We start from the raw sequence: 25,787 nt of genomic DNA, 5'->3' as shown, positions 1-25,787 counted from the left end.
CAACCCTGTCCACGGTGCTGAACTTTAAATAAAGCAATTTGTAATAGGCCTGTTGGGCTGCCTTATGTGCTGGAAAAACTCTGCAAACAAAATATAGCTGATTGTAGTAGACTGACTTCCTGTTATGTAAAAATCAACAACATTGACAAGAGTACATACTAATCATTTTGCATGTTGTGTTGTTTCCTCAATGTTACATTCTAGTTAGAAATAAGTGGACTTAGAGAAGAATTCTTTTATTAGCAAGAGATATAACCTGCTTTACTGATGCAGATATAACCTGCTTTATTGATGCAGAACTTTAATAGCATGTTTGGGAGAAATATCCTGGGCAACTCATTTCCCAGGCAGTCATGTCTCCCAACAGTAATCTATATCTCTCAGAGTGTGAAAATAAATGTTTGGGAGAGGACACAGGGGTCAGTATAGAAAGCAAGTGCTATTAGAAGGAGTTTGGTCCCATAATGTAGGGTTTTCCATAATTTATTTTTTCCAAGTAAAAATATTTGGATACTTAAGGTCTATCTTTTAATGATAACATATATCATCTCCTACTGACTAGGCCAAGATTTTACCAAATGCATGGTAGGTTTTATAAACTATTTTTTTATCATTTATTTGATTTTTATTTATCTTTGCTATAGGAAAATAAATGAGATAAATGAGCTAAAAGCCACAATTAGCCGGTACAGATCTGATGACAGTTTGGACAGGTAAGACATTTTGAACTGTGTAAACAAATGCATGCCATATATTAAATCCCATTTCCTATAAAGCATGGGGTATTTAAATGTTTACCAAGGTAAGCTTTGAACCATTATATTTTATATGCAGGCACAGAAGGGCAATAAGAATTGAATTTTCTTCTTCAAAACTCAAAATCTTGACTCAATAACACTATTTTCCTAAAATCCTGCTAATAGCAAATTGATAGAAAAAAATTGAAGAAACTGGTTTGAGTATAGGTAGGGTGGGCATTGTGTGGAATAGGTTCAATTTAAAAGGAAGACTATAGTTATTTTCGTGAATATGAGTTGTCATTTCTTATTTCAATTTTTGGTCTTTCTATCCCAATGGTGGAGAAACAATAGTTTCTATGTCACTACTTTATGGAGAGAGTGTAAATTTTAATAACACAATAGTTTTGATCCACTATAGGATAACGACATTAGCTCTTTACTTTAGAAAGGGAAATGATTCTTTCAGCCCTGGTGTCACCATATGAATTATAGAATGAGTACATTATTGTTGTGCCTGTTGTTAGGAAAAGGCTCATCTCTATAGAGAAAGTTCAGAAATGTATACTCAGGTTGAACTGTAAATGCTACAAATCACATTTAAATTTTATATTTGGTAGAGATGCATAGTAAGCATAAGTAAAGAACATAGTTAACATCTTTAATTGGAGTCTAGACACAATGGACACCTGCAGCCATTGATAATTGAGGTCACTCCCTTTGGCTCAAGATGTGCTATTATTATAGACAAAAATGCTGTCTGCTGCGTTTAAAGCAGATATGCTGAAACTTATAATATCACATTTGTTCAACATTCAGGCTATGCCAGTGTTAATTGACACAGCAAATGTATATACTTTACTCACAGATTTCAAAATCAGTTACCTAAAGGAGGACTGTCAGCACTGGTATCCCTAACGAGCTGACACCTCTCTTATGATTAACAGCCTTAACAAGATGAGTTTGTAGAAGTATATGTGCTAGATCTCCTCTCCACAGCACTGAGTGGAGAGAGGAGTCAAAATGCCTCTGTCCATTCACCCTGGCCTTGCTGGTGTTCTATTGCATCATTAAATTAGAAGAAGAAAATGCAATTTCTAGGAATGAATTTGAAAGTAAGATAATTATGCCTCAAGAAAGGTAACTATGTAGGAGAACTAAGCCTTTGTAGGCTCTGTGTCTGAAAGTTTATCAGGCCAGTCAGTATAGAGCCTGAAGCATTAGCCAGACCAGACCAGACCAGACCGGACCACATGGGCAAACTAGCTGAGCCACCGTCAGCTCAGCTGCATGTTAGAATTACTGAGAGAGCTTTTAACTGTCACTGTTAACTTGTTCCCACCACCTCTCATCCCAAAATTTTGGATTTAATTAGTCTGAAGTGAGGACCCAGGCATTTTTTAAAAAAAGTTTATAAAGTGATTCTAATGTGCAGCCAGAATTCAGAACCACCAATATAGCCCCAAACCTTAATTTTATACACTAAAATATGAAGCCAGAGATAACCTGCTTTATTGATGCAGAATTTTAATAGCATGTTTGGGAGAAATATCCTGGGCAACCCATTTCTCAGGCAGTCATGTCTCCCAACAGTAATCTATATCTCTCAGAGTGTGAAAATAAATGTTTGGGAGAGGACACAGGGGTCAGTATAGAAAGGCAAGTGCTGTTAGAAGGAGTTTGGTCCCATAATGTAGGCCACTCCTAATGAAAGATATGGAATAATTTTAGTAGGGAGATGACAAAATATATATGGTGTATGGGTATATGTGCATTTCAATAAAAATGAATTTAGTTTAAATGAAATGATAAAAGTACTGAGTTTACATTTGAAAAGTTCCCTTTAAATATACATATTTAGTTTAAAAATATGAGATATTATAAAGAAACATAAATAAATAATAGTGTATGTAGCATGTTATATGACACAAATCCTGACAGTGGTTTAATGATGAAGTTGGAAAATCTAGGTTAGGGCGACCTCTAGTGTTTTATTGTGGAAATGTACCCCCCAAGTAATATTGTTAATAGCATTGGGTATTTTCTTTCTCCAATACTGATTCCTATTAAATAACATATCACAAGTTTGCAAAAACTTAATTTACCAGAGAAGCACAAAGTAATCTCTGTAAGTAATAAGACATTGGCATACATATTGGAATGGTGGTTTAGAGTTCTCCCCATGATTATTCATAGACTGGAAGAGATAGAGGAGGTGAAGAATAATAACTGAAGGAGGTTTGGAACAATTCACAACAGAATCCGATGTATGATGACCTGGACAGAGTTTGGAGATAGACTACTTCCTGGTTGTGTGGCCAAGAGAATGTCACCCACCTTCTCTGAGATTCCATTTCTTCATCTATAAAATGAAAATAATTACACCTATATTATAGGGATGTTCTGAAGAGTAAAGGAAAATGTATAAAATGAGCAGTAAAGAGAAATAGGTAGCCATTTGTATTATTAAATGCTGTACTGCCTTCTTAGACTTACACTGTAGAATTTTTATTAAATTCATTTAATGCCAGAACTCACCTTTACTTAAACCTCAAGAACGTTTGGTATTGAGGTTCTGTTTGCTTTAGACTGATTGTTGCTTTCAGTGTTCCACAGTAGCAATTTCCCAAGATGATTTTTACTTTATATGAAGATCTCATAAGCAGCTATAAAGTCTGAGTAGAATTTCCCAGGGGCATTAAGGATTTAGGATTATCTGACATCTTACATATGGTACCCACAGTGGTTTACTGCAGTTCTTTACATAGAAACATCTTGGAGGCTCAGTAGCAGTTAGTGCAGGGGTCATATTCATAGTCTTTGCCTGATGGTCCCCTTAGGTAGGAGATTTTTATACATGGACTCTAGGATTCTGTATAAGCTAATGGCTGTATTATGAACAGTCTGTTGGGAATATGGAGCTATGGAGCTTCCTTCCCTTTTACATTTAAGAGTTATCAGTGTGTGGCATCCTATATAATAAAAGCCTAATATGCTAAGTGTCCAGTCATCCAATTGTCTGTTCAGCTAATCAAAGCATACTATGCTAATAATACGCTAAGGCTGCTCAACTGCTCGCTATGACGTGCACTGACCACTAGGGGACAGACAGTTGACCAGTTGACCAGTCGCTATGGTGTGCACTGACCACCAGGGGGCAGACACTCTGACCTGTAGATTAGCTTGCTGCTGGGGTCTGGCTGATCGGGACTGCGCGAGATATGCCAGACACACCCTGGAGCCCTCCTGCGGTCCCTCCCTAGCTGGCCAACCTCCCGCATCCCTCCTCAGTCCCAATCATGCACTGGTAGGGTCCCTTGGCCTGGCCTGCGTCCTCTGGCAATCCAGGATCCCTCGGGGGATGTCAGAGAGCTGTTTCAGCCTGATCCCGCAGGCTAGGCAGAGGGACTCCACTGGTGCACGAATTCGTGCACCGGGCCTCTAGTTATTTACCATAAACAGAAACTGTGTTTGGGGCTGACTCATAAAATTTTGATGTATTTACCCAATATTTTAGTGACACATGTCAAAATGACATCTAGGAATTTAAATTATTTTAAATGAATGACAATTGAGTCATATTTTTTCTCACATAAATTTTTTTAAGAGTGAGGCATCGTGTCCATCTTCCCAGAAATGGTTTATATAAAACCCTGTTCTAAAATTGTTGGTAAAAGTGAAAGTTTCGAGACGGTCATAGTAGACCCATAGTGTGGGATCAGTAGAAAAGTCTCACTGAACTTCTGTTCTCCTGAGCCTAATTTTGTTCCATCCTAGTTTTATGCAAGTCTGCAGAATGTTCCAGAAAACAGCCCACATCTCAGGAAGAGCCTGGTGTGAGGGAAGGAAGGGATGAAACAGGGGCTACAATCATGAGATCCCACCACGGGCATGGAGTCTCCAGGGTTTCTAGTTTGTCTTTTTTGACCCAAGGGACAGACAAACACACCCTATCTAGACCCATCCTCCTTGAGGAGAGATGAGAGTAGAGGGATTAAACCCTCTAATGGCTAGTAGGCCCTATTAATGAAAAGTCAAAGTAAATTAATTCACCAGGGTAATGTAACTCTTTTAACAAGTTCCTTCTCTCACCCCCAAATCTCTGTGGGTTAGCACAATAGATTACTGCTTGCTCTCATCAGAGTCCAATGTGATTGGCTGGAAGAATAGGGGACTTTGCCCATGAAGTCACTCAGGGACCCATGTTCTTTCCATGATTTAATGCTGCCACCTTCAATCCATGGGCACCAAAGCCATAATGGAAGGAGAATAAGGAGCATGGGTATCATGCAAGAGGTTTTAGGATGTGTCTGGAAGTGGCAAACAAGATTTTTGCCTCCATTCTCCAGTCCAGAACTCAAGCACGTGGTCCTAACTTAATGAAGACTGAGAAATGTGGTCTTCCTGTGTGCTCAGAAAAAAATAAAATGAGATTGTCTATGCCACAAAACATTTTAAAAATACTTGTCTTCCTTTGGTGCACTTTACCAACATAGAAAGTACTGTTATTGTCTATGTGTATTACTAAACAATAATGAATATAAAATAGTTAATGAGTTAAATGCTCAATACATCAGAAAGGCTAATTGCAAAGCATGAACTTTAAAAATTCCAAACTATCAAAATTGCCTCATAAATAGATTTTTTTTTGCCACAAGTAGCTTCTTAATTGTAAAAATTTTCTAAATGTAACACCTTTCTCTTTTTACTAGAGAAAGGTTATGTCATGAGTTATCCTAGCATAAAAGAAGTCTAAAAGGAGTTTAATAATGTAATGTTCATCCAATCTTTTGTCTTGTTTCTTCATAAAGGATCTCAGACAGACATGATGCTGCTAAAACGTATAAGGCCAAAACCTTGGATAACCAACTAACCAATAGGTACCAGTATTTACTAACTTTGGGAAAGGCTCAAGTTCAATATATTTCTAAGCATGACTTATTCACTTACAATTCTTCAACCCTATTTAATATCTTTCTGTAAATTCTTATCCTCTATGTTTTTTTTTAACACAAAAATCTGGAGTAAAAACCTTTATTCCTGTTCATGGTTAGAGAAATGTAAAATCTTGTTTCCTGGCTTAAAGTTCAAGAGAGATCATTGCTTCAGGCCATCGTTCCTACCACACTTATGCTTGTCCTGATGGATAGATTAGCAAATACACGTAAATGTCAACTTTTAAATTCTTATTGCTAAACAAAATTACTGAAAAAATACTTTTCTGAAAGAAAAAAATTTCCTCTGCAATCTAGTACAAGACAGTAAAATATTATAAAATCACATTACCAAATTTACTCAAATTCTGATGCTTTCCTTTTCTTTCTCTCAGATAATCTCTAACCCTTAACAATCATAATTTAAAATTCATGGACAATGTCAAATAGATGCAAGTATGTATTAATTCTTCATTGCTGCTCAAACTTTTGTCTTTTTTTTTCCTTCTAGAAATATGTCCGCATTTAGATCACCAGAAGCAACAAAAATGTATGTACTTTTCTAATTGAAGTTACGTTTTCAGAATAAAGTGTATTTCTTTATATGTTTTAAAAACAAACAAACAAAACAAAACAAAACAAAACAGGATATACTTCCATCAGGCCAAAGTTTAATTGTAATACAATTGCTTAGGCAGAGGGAAACTGTAGAAAGACTGAAATGGTCTGCAAAGCTTCAAATATTTACTATGTGGACTTTAACAGAAAAGGTTTGCTGAGCTCTGCTCTTAACCAAACACCAAAGCCTAACTACTTCTTTTCTTTTTTAAATCTAGATTTTTTGTTTGTTTTGTCCTCACAGAACCATTTTATTTTTTCTTATTCCCATGCAATTAAATCATTCTTTCCCCACATTCAAGTGCCTCTCCAAACACCCATCATATCTACAACTCAACTGAGTCATGCAATCATGGTTTTGTTAACAACCTATTCAGATGAAATATATTTTCCCTTAATGTACTATTGGCAGTTGTAAATTACCCAAACTAGGTAGATTTAAAATGTTTTTTCTTTAATCCTCACCTGAGGATATGCTCATGGATTTTAGAGAGAGGAAGGAAGATATAATTTTTAGTCACAATATAATTATAAGATTAAAACATATATACATAAAATGCATATATATATATTTGTATATATATATATGTATATATATATATTTGTATATATATATATTTGTATATATATATATATATATATATATATATATATATATATATATTCATAGCACACCCGAATTGATTGGTCTGGATTTCAAACACACAATTAATGTCATGTAATGAATGATTTCCTCATTCAGTTCCCTGGGTTTTAGTTACTAAGATGAGAACCTGTCAATTTATAAAATAGATAAACTGAAGAAGAACTTTTTATTTTTGTCCCTCCGTCTTCAAGTTAAACATTTTGTGGTGGATGGCGAGTGGGTGGGAGTATGAGTAGGTTATAAGACCTTTAACGGTGAGATAGAATGAAAAAGTTTCAGGAACGTGAATATTTGTTCTTGTGATTCAACAGGCGACCTGGAGGTTTTGTCAGTCCGAACACCACCAGCACCCTCCCTCCCACCTCTGCTACAACCCCTGTAAAGAAAAAGAGGTACGGTGGGCCCCTTGTGTCAGCCTCTTGCCGATATTCTCTCAGGGATTCTTCTTTAATAATTACGGAACCGAATCACCTACCAAGGCCCCAGGCAGCATTCAGAAGTTGCTCTGCCCTTCCTCCTCGCCCCTCCCCTTCCCAGGGATCCGCTGCCTGGTCAATTCTGTTGTCCGAAAACTTCAGTCTACCCCCCCACCCCCCAATCTCCTTTTCAAACGTGCGATCTTTTCTCCAGTTCCCTCAGGGCCTTGAATATCTAGGTGTTGTTTTTGACAATAGAGCCCAGATATTCAGGTAACTACACAGTTATTGCAGATATTCAGGTAACACATTTTAATAAAATCCTATACAGGGAATGCTTTACCCTGAAATAATGACCGTGTGTGGCCACAGGGGGCCAGGCTCCTGAGACCAGCTTGCTTGGTGGTGCCTCCTCTGCTCTGTGGATCGGGCTGACCCTCCTTCCAAGCAGAGAGTCAAAGACCGTGTCTCCAGACATTGATCTGTGCCTGTGTGATTGTCGCCTCCTCCTCCAACTTCTCCTGCATGGCCTCCCACACTCTGTCTGCGCTGGTTCCCTTTAGTTAACAGGCACCAAGAAGTAGCTAGGCCTGTGGCAGCAGAATAGTCTCCACCGTGCGATGGTGGAAGGCACTTGGCATGTTGGAGAGAACACAGTGCTAGTGAACCAGGCCGCTAATGGAAAACAAGCATTTGTGAACCTCAATGCTTTGGGCAATTTCTGTTTTCTTTGCCTACGAGTAGGATTGTGCCTGGTACAGGGCAGGCGCAGCGTGTTTGTTGATGGAGTAGTTGACTGCCCTGGTGCTGCCAGGGTCCTCCTGGAGGGAAATGGCTGACTCTATTTTTCCTGCAGTTGGGATCCTGTTTGTATCTGCAGAATCTCAGAGAATGTGATCATCCTTCTCTTGGACCCGAATTTCACATCGCCTTGATCCTTTGTTTGTTAGAAACAGATTCTTAAGGTCAGTTAGTTCAATGTCGCACCCAATGCAAGAATCCTTCCTCTAACAATCTAGGCCTAACTCAGGACCCCTGGCGCCAGCGGTACGCCTCTCATTTCTATGATCCACCTTTGACTAGCTATGGTGGGCAGCATCTACTACTTACACTGGGGTGAAACCTTCTTTGATTTACTCCTATCTCATCTTAGTTCCCTCCTGTGGGTGCCTCAGAGAATACACCTGCTTCAAAAATTGTGTTTTGTTTTGTTTTGTTTTGTTTTAGAACTTTCTTTTTAATGACACAAGAAATGCTTATACTAGTAGAACAGGCTTTCTCTTAGGCGTGGGACTGCTCTGCTTCCAGACCAAAGTACTTTGTAAAGGCACTGGATGCACAGGGGTTACCAAGAAGGAGGGGGAGCCCAGAAGTCCTGAAATTTCTGAAGGTCCAGCTTTCAGCACTGGCTGCAACCCTGGGCATCATTCACTGGTCCCTTTTCACATGCTACATGCTTTTCAAGTTCCCACTTGCTTCTTAGAGAGAACAAAATGCGGCCCGAGTTCAGGTTGCTAAGGACAAGCTAAGCTGATCTAACCGTGCATTCCTTTTCTAAAAGACAGGCCGGCTGTTGTTCTTTCCACTGCAAATACCGGAAAGTCTCGACCCTCCCCACTCTAAACAAGTATTTGTGCTACAACGTTGAAGTTACCTTTTGACCACAGTGGAAAATCAATTATTTTATCCAATCGCCTTTGCTGCCTAAATCAGAAGTCGTAACAATATGGAACATTATTCTCCTTTGCAGCACATCTTCTTATCAGACACTTGGCTTCATTTTTCTCTTAACAAAGATGATGGGTATTTAAAAATGCTCCTGACTGGGATAAGAAAAGAAAGCTCTCATTGTTCTAAGTCTTTCTTTTACTTTCTTTTCTCTCTCTTGGTTTTTGTTTTGTTTCATTTTGTTTTAATTTTGACCTCAAGACATAGATCTCTACTTAAGGGTGTTTTGGAGAGGGCGGTAAAGGAAACAGGCAGGGCGTTGAGAGGAAAGACAGACGTCTGATTGGTTGTTTCTTGCAGACCCTTCAGTGACCCTGCACTGAAAACCTTCAATGTCCATGTGTGATACTGGAGCCTCCCCTGTGATTTTTTTATACCTTCAACTTGTTTTTGCAGCAGAATTTGTTTATTTATTTATTATAGTTGGCATGCAATATTATGTTAATTTTGGGTGTATAGTATATTGTTTTGATATTTATATACTTTACAAAGTGATCACCACAATAAGTCTAGTACCAACCTGGCACTACACAGTTATTGCAGCATTGTTGACTATATTCCCTGTGCTGTACTTTACACCCATGTGATTAGTTTTACAACTGGCAGTTTGAACTTCTGAATCTCCTTCACTTTTCGCTCATACTCCCCGCCCCCTTCCCACCTGACAAGCATCAGTTAGCACTCTGTATCTATGAGTTTGTTTTTGTGTTGTTTTGTTTGATTGTTTATTTTGCTTTTTAAAAGATTCCACACATAAGTGAAATCATATGGTACTTGCCTTTCTCTGCCTAACTTATCTCACTTAGCACAATACCCTCTGGGTCTACCCATGTTGTTGCGAATGGAAAAAGTTCATTCTTTTTATGTCTGAGTAATATTCCATTATACATATGTACCACATCTTTATCCATTCATCTACAATGGACAGCTAGCTTGCTGCCATATGTTGGCTATTACAAATAATGGTGCAATGAATATGGGGGTGCATATATATTTTTGAACTAGTGTTTTCAACTTCTTCCTATAAATAGTCAGAAGTGGGTTTGGTGGGTCATATGAGAGCAATATTTTTAATATTTTGAGGGCTCTCCATATTGTTTTCAATGGTGGCTGTACCGTTTTACATTTCCACCAACAGTGCACAAGGGAGCATCTTGGGAAGGGCCCTGGTGCAGGCAGAGGCCAGCCACCATTTGTGTGGGTTTTGGGCTGTGTGGTAGGAACTTTAGTGCAAGCTGAGGACAGCTGTCACTTGTGTGGAGCTTGAGGGTGTTTGGAAGAGACTGCGGTGTGAGCAGAGGCTGGCTGCTGCTTGTGTAGAGGGTCTGAAGCCTCGGGAAGAGGCTCTGGCTGGGTAAGCTGGCCAGGGCCAGACCCCAGGGAATTATTAGAATTGGGAAATTAATGTTAGCCAGGTTAATGGAGAGTGCAGATTTTACACCCACCTGTGCAGGGACAACTAGGTAGGAGTAGAGCTCAGGAAAGAAACAATGGAACCTGCCAACCCTTCTGTCCCAAGAGAGAGTTTACAACAATCCTTGCCCTTGCCCTAAAGTTATTCAATTGAATTCTTCCTCTGTATGACCCAGGCAATTCTGGAACTGCTGCCTCTGTGCTAGAGCTTGGAGCTAGTGAGTTTGTGTGCATACCCTTTAAGGCCAGTATCTCAGTCTCCCACAGACCTTTTCCTCTCTCAGATATAGTCCTTGCCAGATGTCATGGGAACTTTGTTTCCCAGCACAGGTGCCCCCAGCTGAAAAGCCCCGTGTGGGGCTCAGACTCATTGCTCCTTCAAAGCCGAGATATCCCTCTGATTTATTAATTGTGTGGTGGGAACTGCCGGGACCTTGTCTCTACCCCTCTTATCTGTCTTGATGTAGCTTCTTCTTTATATCCTTTGTTATAGGATCCTGTTAGGTAGTCTTCAGGTGATTCTCAGTGAAGGTTTTCTATAATTTAATTGTAATTTTGATTTGTTTGTGGGAGGAGGCGAACTCAGGGTTTACCCACTCTGCCACCCTGACTTTGCCTCGTGTTTCAGGAATTTAAAGCCAACTCTATGTCCTCCTACCCAAGCCCTCTCTGCTCTAGGCTCTGTCACTCTTCTCTGAACATCTTCATCTTTGGTTTATATCTTAATCTTTTTGACAGAGCCCTTAGCTATTTCTACCAACTAAAATTATGCCCTAGTAATGGGAAAACATCTTTCTAATTGGGTACATATGTATTTGTATATAAGCATGTACAGGGCGTCCCCAAAATGTATACACACTTTGAATAATTATAAAGGCAGTGTTTATTAAAATACATTTCATTTTCAAAATGTAATAGAATTTACAGACATTGTGTGTATACATTTTTGGGGGGACACCCTCTGTATGTGTGTGTGTGTGTGTGTGTGTGTGTGTGTGTGTATAATTGAGGTTAGCATTGCTGTGGTGTTCATTTATGTTTTCAGCATTCTTACTTGTCAGAATTTTCTATCACAATTTTTTTAAAGCCATATTTTAAGTAGAGCATAAAATTGTTATTATTTTTATTGCGAAATGCAGAAAATAGAGAGAAAATGAGGTATTTTTATGGATCTACTATAAAAAGATTTTAAAAATATTATTATTTTTCAGATTTCCTTCAGCTCTCTTTTTAAAGAAATTTCCACATTGTTTAGTGTTAAAAGACACGGGAGAGGAATTTATGTAGAGAAGCACATAGCCTTGTGTAGAGGATGGTTAGTTTCTTTGTTGTTGTTTTATTTTTTTTAAATTGTTGCCAGTATTACAGATGTCCCCCATTTCCCCCTCCTCCCCTGCCTTGTCCCCTTCACTGAACCCCTACCCCATCCCAGGCCTCCACTGCGCTAGTGTCTGTGCCAGGGGCTATGCATATGTGTATATAGGCTCCTTGTAATCTCTCTTCCACCCCCACTCCCACCCCTGTACCCCTTCCTCCCTCCTCACTGGGATCTAGGACAGTTACTTTCTACTGCATTTATGAAATATCCTTTATTTTATTTCCGGGGCCTTGTAAAAAAGTCATCTCGTTGCCTTTGTTTAGTCTAATTATTTTCAGCTTTTCCTGTAGACATGTGTGTGTGTGGCGGGGGAGGGGGGGGCGGGGGTCAGGCCTTTCAAGCACAGTGTTGATAACCGATGTCATTTCTTAACAGACAGTCCTGGTTTCCACCGCCCCCTCCAGGATATAATGCCACTCCAAGCACAGGAGCAAGCAGAAGGTAAGGGAGAGGTGCCAATTGTAATCGCTATGTAATTTGATGGGAAAAAGTGTTAGATATTGACAATGTATAATTGTGGATGTGACAGTTTTGTGAACTCTGAGTGCTGAACAAGACTATGCCCCTTGGAATGCAGCCCTGGTAGGAAATCTGACAAACTGTAAGGAGTACATAAGTAGCTGTATTAGTTTGCTAAGGGCTGCTGTAACAATGTACTGCCAATGGGGTGGCTTAACAAAAACGTATTGTTTCATAGTTCTGGAGAATAGAAGTCCGAGGTCTAAGTGTTAGCAGGGTTGGTTCCTTCTAAGGGCTGTGAGGGAGGATGTGTTCCATGCCCTTCCCTAGCTTCTGGTGGTTTCCTGACAACCTTTGCCATTCCCTAATCTATATAACCATCATCCTGATCTCTGCTTCATTTTCACATGGTGAACTCCCCGTGTGCGTGTCTGTGTCCAAATTTCCCTTTCTTATAAGGACACCAGTCATATCAGACATGGGGCCCATTCTACTCCAGGATGACCCAATCCTAACTTAAGTAATTACATCTATGATGAGCCTATTTCCCAATAAGAGCACTTTCTCAGGCACTGTGCGTTAGGGCTTCAACATACGGATTTAACCGGTAAGAGTGGCAGAGGAGAGAACAGAGTCAAGCACTAGGCAGGGCTCCCACATGGGCTCCTGGTGCACAGCAGCTTCTAGTCCAGGCGTCCTCAAACTACGGCCCGCGGGCCACATGCAGGTGTTTTTGCTGTTTTGTTTTTTTACTTCAAAATAAGGTATGTGCAGTGTGCATAGGAATTTGTTCATAGTTTTTTTTTAAAACTATACTCTGGCCCTCGAACGGTCTGAGGGACAGTGAACTGGCCCCCTGTTTAAAAAGTTTGAAGCCCTGTGTGTCTGTGGTGAACCCAGATGACAGCATGGGGGTATGTGTGGCAAGTTCTCTGCAAACTCTAAGTGATAGATGGGTGTTTTCTATTTTTACTTTTTGTTTGTTGAGAGCAATAATTAAACTAAAATTATAGGCCATGTTGGAGACCGCTTGTTCTACAATTTCTAAACAGGAACGCCAGCAACAATTTAAATTAATAAATATTGAGTAAGTGTTACTGTGCACAGTTATGGTTCTAGGATCGTGGGGTGTATCAGTGAATAAAACATGGAGTCTACACTCTGGCCTTCAGAGAAGCAGGCACAAGTGTGGATCACTCCTATAACCTATGTCATCACTAACATGTGAAGAAAAACAGGTCTCCTATTTGGTTTTGCTTTAGGGTGCCCAAAATTGTTTTCATGTTTTCAACCCCTGGAATATCTTTACCAAGTATTTCCGTGTTTCAATGGGACTTACACTGAGTGGCCAGATTATTATGATCTCTGAACACATAATAATCTGTCCACTCAGTGTATATCCTATGTAATAAAAGGCTAATATGCAAATTGTCCCCTCGACCAGGAGTTTGACCAGCAGGCAGGCCAGTTAACTGCCCATGTCCCCTCATCCTGGCCAAGCTGGCCGGACCCCACCCATGCATGAATTCATGCACTGGGCCTCTAATACACACACACACACACACACACACACACACACACACACACACACACACACTGAGTGGCCAGATTATTATGCGTTCAGAGATCATAATAATCTGGCCACTTATTTCTTAAAATTTTCATCTGCTGAGCAGGCTTTTAATCTCTCTTTTATTTCCAAATAATAGAAATATTTGAAAAGAAGTGTCATTTGTTGTAATTCAGGTTATATCTATATGGACATAAACATTATTCCATGAATAGACACAAAGAGATCAAGGTGCTTTTCTCATGCCTGTCGTTGCATCTCTCTCTCTCTCTCCCCATGTGTGTGTATTCTATTATTTATATCTATTATATTTATACTAGAGGCCTGGTGCACAAAATTTGTGCATGGGGGGGTGTCCCTCAGCTTAGCCCTCACCCTCTCCAATCCGGGGCCCCTCAGTTGGACATCCCTCTCACAATCCGGGACCACTGGCTCCTAACCACTTGCCTGCCTGCCTGCCTGCCTGATTGCCCCCTAACCGCTCCCCTGGCGACCTGATTGACACCTAACTGCTCCCCTGCCAGCCTGATCGCTCCCAACTGCCCTCCCCTGCTGGCCTGATTGCCCCCAACTGCATTGGGGAGGGGACAGCAAAAAATAGAAGACATCCCTCCTATTGCACATGGACCCTATATACAGGCCCACCCAGCCCAGGCCAGCGGATGCTTGGTATATTCTCGGATCCCTGCTCAGGAGCAGGAGGGGTGACTGGTGGCAGCACACGTGAGAGGGGACCTCCAGGTGGACACTCTGGTCCTGGCTACTGGTCCTGGCACTTCCTGGTCCTCAGTTCCTTCCTGGTCCTGCCTTCAGTCCTGGTCCCCCCACCTGTCTCAGCCTCCCATCTCCATCCTGGCCGCAGATGGCCCCCTTGGCTCCTGGGGGCTCTGTCCTCCCCTCCCAGCCTGGAGGTCCTGAGGGGAGGTTATGCTTCTCAGAGACTCCCCGGCAGCCCTGTCACTCATGTTCACACAGGGGAAGGGGTGCGTGTGGCAGAAGCAGCTATATAAATGCGGGTGCAGGGGCAAGTCCTCCGGGGTCACTTGGACAGTTTGCTGATGATGCAGATCAGGGCATTCTCATCTTTGAGGGGCTGGTTGTCAACCCAGTGGTTGGACAGGCCCTTCAGCTCCTCTTCCAGCTCAGCGGCCTTGGGCTCCAGGGCCCTGCGCTCAAATCTCTCCAGCTCCAGGAGGGCTGGCCTCTTTGCAAAGTGCTCCTGCCTCTGCGTGGCACACTCCAGCTCCACCTTGAGCTGTGCCAGCCGCAGTGTGGTATGGGTCAGGGCCTCACGAAGTCCCTCATTCTCAATGCGCAGCTCTGCATAGAGCTTCCTGAAGCCCCCTCGGGCTCTTCTGATTCGGGCTGGGGTTCTGGGTTGAGGGCCTGCTGCCTCCGGGGGGAAGGGCTGGATTCTGGGCTGATGTCCGCTGGCTTGGCCTCCTCCCCCTTTGCAGGCCCTCTCCTCTCCTTGCCAACTCTGCGGTGCTCCCTGGAGGCCTGTGGTCCCTGTCCCTGCCTGTCAGGCACCTCTACTCTCTGGGCAGGGCCATCAGAATTCTCAACCCCAGGGACTTGGGGCTGCCAGGAAGGGTCCAGGCTCTGTTCAGCCCGCTCTTGATTGGAATGGGAGAGTCTGATCAGGGGCAGGCTGGTGGGGGTAGGGGCTGTGAGGTTGGCTGGCCCCAACCCCTGATCGAGCTGGTTTGCTGGCCTCAGTGGGCAGCGGTAGTTCACTGGAGGCGGGTGGGAGCACTGACGCCCGCAGGAGGCGGGAGCAAGAGGCAGGAGTGAGCCGCTGCCCGTGGGAGGCAGGAGTGAGTTGCCACCGCCCATGGGAGGTGGGAGGGAGCTGCCACTGCCGGTGGGATCCAGGGGGAGGGACCAAGAGGTCAGCAGTTCAGCCCACTCGCCAGTCAATGCCACCTCATGGTGACCGGTTGTTTGGTTGTTTCAGTCATCACGGCCCCTTGCTTTTTATATATATGGATATAACATTAGCGAACATGCTGAATAATCACAACTTGGAATTATATCCACCTTCTGTTAAAATGTTTTTTAAAAAAGCCTACTCATTAGTAGGTGACTTCCAATTATATGAACTGTCAAGTATGGATTATATTTCTAGTTTAAACCTTCTTTCCCCTCCAGCTGTGTTTAGATATTTCTCTATGAGTAATACTTGGCTACCTAAGTGGGAAAAGTTTTAAGTAGGAGTTTTACTAGCTGCTATTACTTTCTGAGCATTATAAAATCCATCAACTTTTGTCTTGATAGAGAATAACTGGCACTTAGAAATATATATATATATATATATATATATATATATATATATATATATATATATTACTTATTTCCAAAATAACTTAGTACATTTGTCTTCTATTTAGTATTCCAATATTAATGTAAATGATTATTATAATAAGCAACTGGTTATATAACTGTGCAAAAATGTGGAAGGATTATTCATGAGTTAACATCTCATGTTTTCAATGCGCATTGAGCTGTGGATCTATGCACAGAACTGACAGATCTTGGCTATGTGCCCTTACAATGAATGCTTGCTGAATGTGATTTACATGGAAGATAAAGTGCTCCTATTTCTGATTCCTGGCTCAGATCCACAGCACCAGAACTAAGGAAAAGAGAAGATTATTGGACTAGGTTGATCAGTTTAGATATTCATTCCATTTATAGAGCACAGATTATTAATATAATGGCTAAACTGAAAGACTTCTATGTGAGGATCAGAGCTAATGCCATGCCAAGCTTTCGGGGGGAAGAAGAGAGTAATAACAACATAGCAATGCCTTTTATTTCTAAAGTGCTTTTCTTTGGAAGAGCTCAACATAAAGCTTCTGTTTCTTACCTTTAATGCCAGGGCATTCCCAGGGCTGAGAAATAGTCTTTTTAGTAAAAGCTGAAAAATAGAAGCAATTATTAAATGATGAAAGAAAGCAAAAGCTTCAAAAAGAGACCTTTGTCCTCAGAAGAGCCCAAAGAAAATGAAAATAGGTCAAACACAGATTAAAAATATGTTTTTTTCTAAATTCTCACCTGAGGATAAGTTTGTGTGTTTTTTTAAAACTGAATTTAGAGAGAGAGGGAGAGAAAGGGAGAGGGAGAAGGAGGGGAGGGTGGAGAGAGAGAGAGAGAGAGAGAGAGAGAGAGAGAGAGAGAGAGAGGCATTGTTTGGTTGCCTCCCATACATGCCATGACTGAGGATCAACCCCACAACCTAGGTATGTGGTCTGACTGGGATTCAAACCTAAAACCTTTTAGTGTATGGAATGCTCCAACCAATTGAGCCACCTGGCCAGAGAAAAAAATGTGATTTTTAATATTAGCTAATAGCTCAATGTTAACCTTATTTTCTTTCATCCTTCACTTATATACTGGTTTCCTTCTCCCTTTTCTCTCTCCTCCCATCTTCTGCAAAGGAATTTTCCCCTAATACTGACACTCTCAGTCTTTTCTGTTCTTCATTTTGTGAACCTTCATTTTTTTTCATCACATGATCTTTATCAGAGATTTCATTTCTCCCACACGTCCCTGTTTGTGTAGCACATGTGAAAAAGGACCACCATACTCTGCAATCATTATAGGAATTAGCATTTTTACTGAACTTTTCATTGTTGCTATTTATCCTTAACGGAGGATATTTTTTTTCATTGATTCTTAGAGAGTATGGAAGGGAGGGAGGGGGCAGAGAGAAAGAGAAACATCAAAGTGAGAGAGACATATGGATTGGTTGCCTCCTGCACATGCTCACCAGAGTAGGGGATGGAGCCTCCAACCCAAGTATGTGCCCTTGACCAGGAATGGAACCCTGCAGCCTTTCGTATACAGGCCAACGCTCTGACCACTGAGCACACTGGCGGGGCACTCAACTTTTTAACCTTTGACCTTTCTGTGGCCTTTGAAACCAAGGTCCACTCCAACCCTCCTTTGTTCCTTTCTTGACTTATATAGTGTGGGAACAATCAAATTTAGTTGTGTTTGGATTCAAACTTCTGTTGACATTGTGTTTGGATAAAAATCTATCACTGGCATGATGTAAACTGCACCTAAACGGTCTCAAGCCTTTTTTTTTAATCAACAGAAGAAAATATAAATAATATTTATATTTATATGTTTACCTATACCTATGACTACATAAGTCTGTGTTTATGTCTATATTTATTTTTACATCTACATCTATAACTATATCTACATATAATTCTATATATTCAATTAATATAAGGCTAGTGAAGTCAACTAGAGCTTAAATGATAAAATTTAATTTTCTAAAATAACCATAAATTTTAGCCAAAGAAAAAAGCAATTTCCTAAAATAAGTATCATCTTATGAATGATATCCATTAGTTTTTCAATGAAAGGGTCAAGAGCTGTGTGATCAAATAAAATTCTGGAGTTAAGAATTGAGTATCTGTGAAAGCTTCTTTCCCCCTTTTTGATAAAACAAGATTAAAGAGATAAGTTGTAATTCATGTCAGCGAGATATAGCATGTAAAGTTTGGAGCTTAAATGAAACCTCTGTTAGCTGATTTCTAAGGTAGCTCCTTGGTCATCAGGAGATAAATGTTCTCTGACCTCCTCTTCCTTCTCTTGCTGAGAAGGGAAACAACAGCACAGTGTTTGGAATGACCAACCTATGTCAACACTATTGTTTTCTCTGAAATCTACCCAAGGCCATCAAAACCGGTAATTTTTTTCATTTTAATAAAGACTGAAACAAGATCTTAGCTGTTCTTCATTACATTCATCTGTCTCTCTTCCTACCTCTCTGATCAAACCCCTGCTTCACTGTTTTTCTCCCCTTTCCACATCTAAATCCCTTTCATCTTAAAATAGTGTTTCCTAAAATTTAATAGCCCAATCTTACAAAAAAAAGTGAAAACCCACGAAGTTCTCAGAATTGTTAATGATACTTTCCATCTCTTCTGGTTCCTATCATGATTAGTTCATGGAAATAGCTCTCCCAGGTCACTAGTGATCTTGCTGATAAGTTCTTTTTGACCTCTCAGTCACTACGACTCCTTGACCTTTCAAAAGGCACCACTGGCCATTCCTGCCTTTATGAAGTCTCTCTCCTTGTTTTTTTTTTTTTTTTTTGAGAAATATCCTCCTCCCCACCACCACCACACTCTCCTGGGTTTTATTTCTCTAGCCATTCTTTCTCAGGCTCCTTTACTACCCATCATCCTCTGTCAAGCATGACATGTTGATGTTCCTAAAGGCTCCAAGTTGTTCTTCTCTTCTGAGTCTGTGCCCTGTCCTTCTACAGCATCTTCCATGCTCAGGACTCTAATGGCCACTTGTTTCTCTCAACTCCATCATTTATATCCATTCCATACCTATCTGAGTTACCTTGGGTGACCAACTGCCTACTCGACACCTTCACTTCAATATCTGAAAAGCACTGCAAACTCAACATGTTCAGAATAAAATTCACAATTCTCCACGCCAACCTGGTTCTCTATGTCAGCCAGCCAGTGCCACTGAAAATTTGAAGTTATTTTTTACACCCTTCCATTCTTAACCACCAATATTCAATCCACCAGTCAGTCCTGTCAATTGATTTCTGAATGCCTCTTGAATGTATATACCTCTTGCCATTTCTATCATCATGTCTCCCCTGGATCACAATGGTATCTACCTAAGTATTCTCCCTTCTTCACACTGATACACATTTCCCTAATCTCTTTTTCACACAGTTGCCAGAAAGATATTTATTTATTTTTAATTGGAACATATCACGCTCTTAAATAAAAATTGTGACCTTTATCATTCTTAGAATAAGGATACAAATCCTTAGTGTCGACTGCCAGCTCAGACCCTCATAACTTCCCTGTGCTCTCTGTTCCAACCTTCCATAGACCCTTCACATATAAGGTTTCCTCTGCCCGGAATGCAAGAGGGTCAGTTGAGCTCTCGTGGCCCTGTTTTAATCTGATTCCAAAATGTCACTTCGGGCTTATCTCTGTTGTGTTCTCTCTGCTCCGCACTAACTCAGGCATAAGTGATAGCAGCTTCTTTTCCTTGGTTTGTCCAAATACCACTTGCATAAGATTTTAATAAGGATGTGGGATGGCGTGAGTGGTAGTAATGCGTTGTAGAAGCCCAGACAAAACTATGTAAAATGTTACATTACAAATTCCTATTTGTAAGTTCGTTGGCCACCCCTGCTATTGGTCCTTTCTCATTGGCTGACATTTCTCTGTAGGCATGACCCTGTTGCTAGTCTGCTCAGCAGCCCCTCACTTCTTCTTTCTTCCATCTCTCTTTTCCTCATTTTCCTTTTCCTCTCTTCTTCTCCCTCCCCCTCACCTACAAATTACTTAAGCCAGGTAGTTTAAGTCTCTGTATCTGTGCCAGACTATCCTCATAGAAGCTTGTCCTCATAACTAAACATAATGTTATACTCACTCTTTGGGAGGCACTCTATGCTGCCTTTAAAAATAAAATTATTTTTCATGTCCCAATAATATAAACATCCAGTCACACACACTTAAAATGTCAAAACTGTCATTGACCTCTCTGTCTCCCTTACTACCTTTATTCAGTCATTGTAGTTCCGGGGATGTGCTGATCAAGAAAAAAGATGTGACCACCTGGTGGCAGTAGCACACTGTAGGCTTCATTCTGATGGTGCTTTGACAGGTTGTCATGGGGAGGAAGTGACTGACAGCATGAGACTTGGGGGGCGGGGGGAGGGGGTTGGTCAGAGATGAGGCTTACATGTCTAGGTGACTCCACTCAGCAGCATAGTGGGAGCTCCAAAGGATAAGAGCAGCTTGTGGTCTTTTATAACTCCAAAATTTGGATAATATATGGTTGCACAAGTAACCATAACACAAGATCAACTGTGGGATCATGAGAAAAGCATCAACATTTTTTGGGAACTCTGATGTGATAAGCAGAGCTTCTAATAAGGGATTCAGGAAAGGTTCCTGAAAGAAGTGGGGTTGAGGAGAGGCAGGAGAGAAATTACACAATGCTAGGCTTTCAATCCCAGGGTGATTTTAAACATAGTGGTGTCACCAATCAGTGTAGGAAGAGATAGGAGCATAATGAGAAGTACACAGTTGGTCTTATGAAGCTGCATGTGCGTTGAGTTTAGCAGGTAGAGCCTGGGATACTGGAAGGGTATGTTTGTGGAGGTAATTTCCAAGCAGTGAGAAATGGGAGAGATGTTCAGACAAGAGGTTGGCCAGAGATTTGATTTGGGAATGAGCCCCACATTTTAAATATGGTATCTTCAGAGTGAAGTTACCTATGGATAAAATATTAAAGGGGAAGAGAATGAAAGTTGAACATTGATATGTGTCTATACATGGGGTGGTAGAGGAGGAATCAGAAAATGAAACCTTAACTAGTGCAAGTACGTGGTAAAGGTGCAGTGCAATGAGAGGCAGCCAAAACCAGCCCATTCTTCACATTGTTACTTCCTCCACACAGCTTTCTCAGTCCAAGGGGTGGTCTTTGTAATCTGAACTCAGAAAGCTCATGCAATCTTCACTTGGCAATTCATTGTGGATGACCTTTAAACATTACTTACCTTTGGGGTATACTCATTGACTAGGTAGCATCATCTTATAATCCTTTGACTCATCAATAAATTTGTCCATAGTAATTTGTTAATAAGTACATAGTAATTAACTACTTTTAATATTTCTTAGTATATACAAGATAAGGAATTTCCCTCAACCCATTATCAGAGTTGTCTCGTTGTAGCTAGGCTTTATTCTATGTGCTTAAGTTATGATGACTGTTTAAACATAGCTCTCGCCCTGGTTGGTTTGGCTCCATGCTTAGAGCGTTGGCCCATGGACCAAAGGGTCATGGACTCAATTCCTGGTCAAGGGCATGTACCTCGGTTGCAGGCTCGATCCCACTCTGTCAGGGAGTGAGTGGGAGGCAACCAATCAATGTGTATTTCTCACATTGATGTCTCTCTCTCCTCCTCCTCCTCCTCCTCCTCCTCCTCCTCCTCCTCCTCCTCCTCCCTACCTTCCACTCTGTCAAAAAATCAATGGGAAAAATATCCTCATGTGAGGATTAAAAAAGATAATAATAAAATAAACATAGCTCTCTTGTTCTCTCTATCCCACTGTGTGTCTGTCTCTCTTTCTTCCCCAAAACACTTATTGAGCTTTGACTGTGTGCTAGGAAAGACCTTTGCTAGAATTCAGGAATGCAGAGATGTGTAAACCCAGTCCCTATTTCAAGAAATTCAAAGTCCATGGGGGAGTCAGTTTGAGCCAAGAGTGCTAAACATGAAGCCTGTCCCCAACTGAGTGGCTGTTTGGGGGTATGATAAGCACAAAGGCTGAGACAGCCACAGAATATGTGGCAGCACAGGGAGGAAGGCAAAGGAGGGTGTGTTTGAGGTGCAGTAGGGTCCAAAGAGGAGATGTCTGAGGTAAACCTTAAAGAATGGATAAGAGTAAGCCAGGTGCAGAGGTGAGGAGAGGACAGAGCTCTTCCAAGCAGCAAGGAGAAAAGGAGCAAAGATTCTAATGTCAGAATGCATGCTGTGATGTGTGTGTATGCGTGCATGCATGTGTCTATTTGTGTGTGCAGAATTATGGGATTTCTATCCAGGACACCTTCTCTGCATTCATCCTTTATCAGTTGTATTTAGTAGCAGCAGGAAATCCAGTAATTCCAAACATGATGTCATTGGAACAATGTTATTTAGTATAAGAAATTATGGGGACATACTCATTTATAATTTGTTATAAGGTCCGGTACCTTTTCAGAATATCATTTCTGTTTTAAGAGTTAATGCTTTGCTGTTATGTACTTTCAGCTCTGACTATGCACTTGAGATTGTGAAATATATATAAAAGAAAGCACAAATATAATCATTGTGCAAAATTATTAGAAGGTCAGAGCCAGTGAGAGTTTTTCCTTTCCCACTTCTTTCATTTGAAGATTTATTAAAAGGCCAGACACCAAAACTGTTTGTCACTAATCATTAGTATATGTCCTAACTTTCAAGTTCCTAAACCTTTTCTCACCTTCCAGTCCTTCAGGAGTGATAACATTTGCCAGGCTTGATTCAATAGAGTGGATAGTAGGTGCCATTCATGAGAAATGCTTAGTTGCATTACAATGAAATATGGAAACAAGATTTCTGAAAAGTTGATGTTGAAGTTGCTTCTGATTTCAGAACCTACCTTTCAATATTAGTGTTCTGTTTATAGCAAATCCAGTGCTGCTGACTATGCACTTAGGTGACTTAGAGACTCAGTGGTTAAATGCCAAGTGAAGCTCTTGGAAGTTAAGTTAAAGGTAGTTCTCACCAGGCAACATGAATGTTTACAACTGTTACCTAATGTTTAATGATTCAAAATTAACACAAAAGCTGTCACCACCAGTAACAACAAAACAACAATGTGGTGTGTGTTTTTTCTGAAATCATTTTCAAAGACAGAGAACAAAATACGTAATATCCGATAAAACAAAGCATGGAGAAACACCTAGGAAAATGACCATATAGTTAAATGCTTGCTTGCTATGTTCTTTCATAATTTTTCATCCAGATTTGTTTCAACCTCTTTTCCTTCAGTGGTTTTCACTTTCTGTTAGCTGATTGGTAAATTTTGAGAAAAAAAAAAATCCTGATTGAGAAGTGTGTTGCCATGGCAACCCTGCACTACAGTTATATATTTTTGTCTGTTACTATAAATGGTAAAATATAACCTATCTAATTATGCTGCAATGTTTTTAACTCTTTGGGTACCAAACCCTCTACAAAGTTTGCTGTCATGCTAAATAGAAACAATATATTTTACTTTTACCTCAATAAAAAATGTATATTAACTAGAATCTGCTTTGTAAAAATTAAGATTCTAATGCACTCAGTAAAATGTCTAAGTGCAGTGATTTTAAAATCTTATTTGAATGCCTAAAATGCCCATTCAAAACATTAAACACACACATACACACACAAATTATCTGGAGTTAAGGGGTATTATTGTTAAAAGTGTTATTCAAATAAAATGAGGAGGAAGTGGATTCACAATGTGGAATGAAGGTGTGAATCTTTAGCAATCAGCTGCTTTTTCCTCAGTCCTGTGGGATCAACATAAATAGTCTCTGACCTCCTGACACTAGTTTTAATTAACTCATACATTCAAACAACAACAAACAGAAAATATCCCTGTTTCCCCTCAACCCAGATTCCCACTGCCCGTCCCTCCCACAGAGCCTGGGCTGTCTCTACCTTGACAGGGGAGCCCCTTGAAGTATGACAAAGGAGGGAGCCTTCAGGTTCAGAAGCAGGGGCAAAGAAGAAGCGGTGAGAATCAGGATTCCTTGGGGCAAGCTCTCTGCCCAAAACATCACCCTCCAAACTACAACTCCCTCTGCCCAGCCATAAAACCAAACTCTTCCATTAAAAAGAATTATTTCATCATTTAGTATGCCTAAAGGTTATAATCTATAGATTATAAATCTCACCCCAGTTAATAGCATGAACATCTGACAGGCTAAAGGGCTGTCTATAGTCATTCAAATCTTAGTGTCAATAACATAAACCAGGGTTTTTTTTCCTGCTAAAACTGGGAAGAATTGGAGCACATTGAGGGACTGGTGGTTTTGATTTTCAGGAGAGCAGATGGCGTTGGAGCAAGTAGACCCTGGGAGGTAGGGAAGCCTGGAGGTGGGTGGCAGGAGCATACTGTGACATAGGACGGTATTTCCATGAGCCTTGGGGGAGGACAGTGGTAATAGCAGGTTGGCGGCGGGGGGGATGCAAGGACCAATGTTTTATTTAGGACTGTCCTCATAACTTGGCAAATGGAGGGCTCTTCTCCCTCTCGTCTGCTCCCTCTTGGGCACGTGCAGAATGCCATGTAAGTGGAATCACACAGTATATAGAACCTTTTGAATCTGCCTTTTTTCACATAGCATAATACATATGAGATTCATCCATGCTGTTGCATGTATTAATAGTTTAGTCCTTTTCATTGCTAAATAGTATTCCACTGTACGGAGATAGGAAGTTCATTTATTTATTCACCAGTTGAAAGACATATATATTTCCCCCTTGCCCCCCCAAAAAAAGATGCTTTAAATATTCACATACAGGTCTTCATATGATCATGTGTATTTATTTCTCTTAAATAAATGTCTACAGGTGGGATTGCTAGGTCATATAGTGAGTATGTATTTAACTTTATGAGAAACTGCCAAACACTTTTTAAAGAGGCTGCACCATTTTGCATTCCCACAAGCAATGTATGAGAGTTCATGTTCCCCACTTTCCAAACATCACTTAATATTGCCAACTTAAAAACATATTAGCCATTCAAATAGGTGTGTAGTGTATCTCAGTGGTTTAAATTTGCATTTTCCTAGAGACTAGTGATGTTGAGCATACTGATGTTGTGCTTATTTGTCATGTATACATTTTCTTTGGTGAAATATCTGTTCAAATTATTTATCTAATTTTTTATTGGTGGTTAGTTTACTTTTGAGATTTTTTTGAAAAGGCGTTTTGTTTGCAAGTTCTTTGTCAGGTATGTGATTAAAAAAATTTTTTCCCCAGTGTGTGGCATGTATTTTCATCCTCTTAATGTCTGTTGCAAAGTTTTTAGTTTAATGAAGTCCAATCTATCAAGTTTTGTTTTTTTTTAAGTGAATTGTACTTTTGGTGCTGTATCTAAGAACTCTTTGCCTACCCCATGGTCACAAACATTTTTCTTCTTAAAGTGGTATAGTTGTATGTTTTATATGTAAGTCTATGACTCATTTCTAATAGACTCATTTTGAATGCTGAAAATGCTTATAATTTCACCTGATAATCATTGAACTGTTCTTACTATGTCTTTGAGAAAAACATTTAAGGACCAAAAGATGCTATGACTTCACCAAGA

The 25,787-nt window shown here is 40.5% G+C and overlaps 1 protein-coding gene across 3 annotated transcripts in view; it reads left to right on the top strand.

Moving 5' to 3' along the window:
• SCEL (sciellin) overlaps positions 1–25,787 on the top strand; it is a 114,628-nt gene that overhangs the window by 24,802 nt on the left and 64,039 nt on the right. For all 3 annotated transcript variants that reach the window (XM_079778988.1, XM_079778989.1, XM_079778987.1), the window contains exons 5-9: positions 645–713; positions 5,549–5,617; positions 6,183–6,221; positions 7,247–7,327; positions 12,246–12,311. In XM_079778988.1, coding sequence (XP_079635114.1) covers positions 645–713; positions 5,549–5,617; positions 6,183–6,221; positions 7,247–7,327; positions 12,246–12,311 — 324 coding nt within the window. The remainder of the gene's footprint in view (positions 1–644; positions 714–5,548; positions 5,618–6,182; positions 6,222–7,246; positions 7,328–12,245; positions 12,312–25,787) is intronic.

This window comes from Cnephaeus nilssonii, assembly GCF_951640355.1.
Source record: "Cnephaeus nilssonii genome assembly, chromosome: 8".
Lineage (NCBI taxonomy): Eukaryota > Metazoa > Chordata > Mammalia > Chiroptera > Vespertilionidae > Cnephaeus > Cnephaeus nilssonii.
The sequence above is the reverse complement of the archived record's forward strand: the minus strand, read 5'-3'. Positions and strand labels throughout refer to the sequence as shown.